This window comes from Salvelinus sp. IW2-2015, unplaced genomic scaffold (genome assembly GCF_002910315.2).
Source record: "Salvelinus sp. IW2-2015 unplaced genomic scaffold, ASM291031v2 Un_scaffold1009, whole genome shotgun sequence".
In the NCBI taxonomy this organism is placed as follows: domain Eukaryota; kingdom Metazoa; phylum Chordata; class Actinopteri; order Salmoniformes; family Salmonidae; genus Salvelinus; species Salvelinus sp. IW2-2015.
This window is the reverse complement of record NW_019942684.1, coordinates 355,483-359,998: the sequence shown is the minus strand read 5'-3', so window position 1 is coordinate 359,998 and position 4,516 is coordinate 355,483. Positions and strand designations below refer to the sequence as shown.

The 4,516-nt window shown below is 46.6% G+C and overlaps 1 protein-coding gene across 1 annotated transcript in view; it reads left to right on the top strand.

Moving 5' to 3' along the window:
- adamts6 (ADAM metallopeptidase with thrombospondin type 1 motif, 6) overlaps positions 1-4,516 on the top strand; it is a 73,669-nt gene that overhangs the window by 23,527 nt on the left and 45,626 nt on the right. The window contains 1 exon segment of the mRNA XM_024136758.2: positions 39-172. Coding sequence (XP_023992526.1) covers positions 39-172 — 134 coding nt within the window.

The window sequence follows — 4,516 nt, the reverse complement described above, 5'->3', positions numbered from 1 at the left end:
TACGTTTGACCTTGTGACCTCTGCCCTGTGTGCTCCAGGTGGTGTGAAGCCGTGTGCTCTGAACTGTCTGGCGGAGGGATATAACTTCTACACTGAGCGCTCCCCGGCCGTCATCGATGGAACACGCTGCCAGGCCGACTCATTGGACATCTGCATCAATGGAGAGTGCAAGGTGAGAGAGATAGTTAGAGAGAGAGAGATAGTGGGAGTAAGAGAGAGAAAGAGAGACAGAGACAGACAGAGACAAAGAGAGAGAGAGAGGAAGAGAAAGGGTGTCTATCTATCTATCTGTCTGTCTGCGTGAGTGTGGTAAGTGTTCTTGCAACGTAGTGTTGGTTACATCAAGGTTCAATGACTGTAAATTGCCCCAAATAAGAGTCTGCTTAAAGGACACTCGTAGAAAAAAGGGTTTGAAAAGGGTTCTTCGGCTATCCCCATAGGATAACCCTTTTTGGTTCCAGGTAGAACACTTTCTGTTTCCAGGTAGAACTCTATAGGGTTTCCATGTAGAACCCTCTGTTTAAAGGGTTATYCATGGAACTCAAAAGGGTTCTTCAAAGAGACACGGCTTTCAGCCAATCCTCCTATGGGGACAGCCGAAGATCCCTTTTAGGTGACTCCCACACTTTGTGCTGTGAGTCACCCCACTCAACAAGACAAAGATCAATCAGACCCATGCTGCTTCCAGCCAGAATCCAGCCAGTGTGACCCTAAATAAGACAGCCTGTGGCCCAGAGCCCACCAGTGTGACCCTAAATAAGACAGCCTGTGGCCCAGAGCCCACCAGTGTGACCACCTAAAATAAGACAGCCCTGTGCCGAGCCCACTTCAGTAGATATGAACACTATAAAATAATAGGACCTGTTGGCCCGAGATGTCCCGCACCAGTGTGCACCCAATATAAATAGATAGATCACGCCCTAGTGGCACCCAGAGCCCGACCAGTGTGACCCTAAATAAGAGGTAGACCTGTAGAGGTTCCATGCAGCACACCCAGTGTGGTGTCCCTGAAATTAAGACATGGTACGACTGTGCAAAGGCCCAGAGGCCCACCAGTGGTGCCTAAATAAGACAGCCTGTGGCCCAGAGCCCACCAGTGTGACCCTAAATAAGTACAGCCTGGGGCGCCGACAGAGCCCACCAAGTGTGCTAAAGTAAGACAGCCTGAGTGGTCAGCAGCACCAGTAAGAGACCTAAATTAAGACAGACTGTGGCCCTGCAGAAGGCCACCAGCTGTGACACCATAAATATAGAACAAGACTGTGGCCAGAGCCCACCAAGGTAGTGACCCTAAGTAAAGATGACCTGCTGGCCTCAGAGGCCCACCAAGTGTGACCTAAACTAAGACAGACCTGTGGCCCTCAGAGCGCCAACCAGTGTGACCCTTAAGATTAAGAGAGGCCTCGTGGCCAAAGAGCCCACCCATGTGGTTCGACCTCTGAAATAAGACAGCCCCTAGAGCGCACGGAGAGCCCACAGTGGTGACTAAAATATGACAGACAGCCTGTGAGAGACAGCAGAGCCCACCAGTGTGACCCCTAAATTATTAGAATAAGCCTTGGTGGCCGAGAAGCCCAGCCTCAGTGTGACCCTTCACACATTAAGTATATAAGCCTGTGGATCCACAAGGCTGCACCAGATGTGAACGCCTAAATAAGATCACGCCTGTGGAACCACCCAGAGCCCACCAGTGAGGTGGAACTAAATTTAAGATACAGCCTGTGGCCCAGAGCCCAAGGCACGCAAGTGTGACCGCTAGAATGTAAGAAGCACCGCCTGAAGTGCCCTAGAAGGCTCTCCGACGCAGATGTGGACCCCTAAAATGAAGACAGCCTCTCACTGTGGGTCCACACAGAGCGCCACCCAGTGGTTACTGACTACCATAGGAGAAAGCAACTCTAACCATGCCATGACCTTATTACATTTATAACCAACAAGGTAATTAAAATAGATGGCTGTAACATAAATGTATGGAACTGTCCATGAGGCTTTCTGAAAGGAAAACCTTGACCCTCTGGACTCAGTTTTTGTCACAGTTTTGTTAGTCACACTGTTTTGTGTTGATTAGACTCACTGGACCATCTTGCATCAAATGGAGAGTGCAAGGGTGAGAGAGAGAGGAGTAATCTGAAAATCGTTGTTTATTACTGAGATCTGGGAACCTAATGTTGTCTTTGTTCCGTGGTGTGTAACACCGTGTAGCAGAACAATGAGTTAGGGTTTTTGTGTATGTGTGTTTGTGTGTGTGTGTAAGCCTGTGTGTGTGTGTGGTGTGTGTGTGTGTGTGGTGTGTGTGTTGTGTTGTGTGTGTGTGTGTGTGTGTGTGGTGTTGTATGCCTGTGTGGTGTGTGTGGGTGTGGTAGTGTGTGTGTGTGTGTGTGTGTGTGTGTGTGTGTGTGTGTGTGTGTGTATGCCTGTGTGTGTTTGGAGGTTTCTTCCTGCAGAAACTGGGACACATTCATCCTAGTCCACGCAGTAACAAGGTGGTATTTTTATTTCAGCAGTAGTTTGTCTTATGGAGTATCTGACATGGTGTGCTAAATCCTCTGGAACACCGTCTTGCTTGGAGGCTTGCTCAGAAATGCTCATGATAATGGTATAATGGCTTACACACGTGTTGGGAGAAAGGACAGAGGGGGAGTATGAGAAAATGAGAAACATGAAAGAAAGAAGAACGTGATAGGGATAGAGCAGAGACATGGAGAGACTGAGAAGGGAGAGAGAGAACAGACAGAGCAGAGAAATGGAGAGACAGAAGGAGAGAGAACAGAGAGCAGAGAAATGGAGAGATTGAGAAGGAGAGAGAGAGACAGATAGAGGCATGAGAAATGGGAGAGAATTGAGAAGGAGAGAGGAGAACAGACAGAGCAGAGAAATGGAGAGGACAAGAGAGAAGAGAGACACAGACAGAGCAGAGAAAATGGAGAGACTGAGAAGTGAGAGAGAGAACAGACAGAGCAGAGAAATGGAGAGATTGAGAAAGGAGAGAGAGAAAGACAGAGGGCAGAGAACAATTGGAGAAAAGACTGAGGAAGAGAGAAGACGATAGAGGCAGAGAAATGGAGAGATTGAAGAAGGAGAGAGAACCGGACAGAGCAGAGAAATTGGAAGAGACTGAGAAGGAGAGAGAGACCAGACAGAGCAGAGAAATCGGAGAGACTGAAAGGAGATGAGAACAGATAGAGCAGAGAAAAGGAGACGATTGAGAAGGAGAGAGAGAAAGAACAGAGCAGAGAAAATTGGAGAGACAGAAGGAGAGAAGAGAAAACAGACAGAGCTTAAGAGAAATGGAGAGACAGAAGGAGAGAGAGAACAGACAGAGAGAAGAAATGGAGAAGATGTGAGAAGGAGAGAGAGAACAGACAGAGCAGAGAAATGGAGAGATTTGAGAAGGAAGAGATGAACAGACCAGAGGCAGAGAAATGGAGCGACAGAAAGGAGAGAGAACAGATAGAAGCGAGTAAATTGAGGAGATTGAGAAGGAGAGAGGAGGAACGAGATCGAGGCAGAGAGATTGAGAAGGAGAGAGAACAGATAGAGCAAGAAATGGAGAGATTGAGAAAAGGAGAGAGAGAACAGACGAGCAGAGAAATGGAGAGGATTGAGATGGAGAGAGATCACAGAGCAGAAAATGGAAGAGATTGAGAAGGAAGAGAGAACAGGTTTCAGCAGAGAATGTTACACAATCCGCCACGCGTGATCTCACACGGGGCCCTCCAGGACCTCTATACTAGGCGTGTCAGAGGAAGAAAAAAATTGTCAAAGACTCCAGTCCACCCAGTCATAGACTGTTTTCTCTGCTCCCGGTAGGCAAGCGTACGGAGCGCCAAGTCTAGGTCCATAAGGCTCTTAACAGCTTCTACCCCAAGTCATAAGACTGCTGAACACAAATCAAAAGGCCACTGGACTATTTCATTGCCCCACCGCCCTTTGTTTTTACACTGCTGTTAGCTGCACTCCTGTTTATTATCTATGCATAGTCACTTTACCTACCTACCAGTACATGTCTAGTACCAATATTACTACCTGACTAAACGGTAGCCCCCGCACATTGGATTCTGTACGGTACCCCCCTGTATAGCCTCGTCCGTTATTTCGCTGTCTTATAATTATTATAAAAAATGTTCTTTATTTATTTTACTTAGTTTATATTAAACTATTTTTCTTAAATACTGCATTTTGATGTGTTGCTAAGGGCTATTAAGTAAAGGATTTCACAATAGTTGTCATCCTGTTGTATTCGGACGCATGTGACAAATAGAACTCTAATTGAGTCTAGCTGATAGTGTAAATCAAACCTAGCTGGCGCTTAATCTAACTAGCTTGTCCTGTGTTGCATATTATCGATGTGGTGGCCTGTTAATGTTATCATTGGAATCAACAGCCTACTGTCGCCAAACGGGTGATTAAAACAAGCGCATTCGTGAAAAAAAACCCTGTCGTTGCCAACCGAATGTCACCTAACCATAAACATCATGCCGTTTCTTAAAATCAATACAACAAGTATATATTTTTA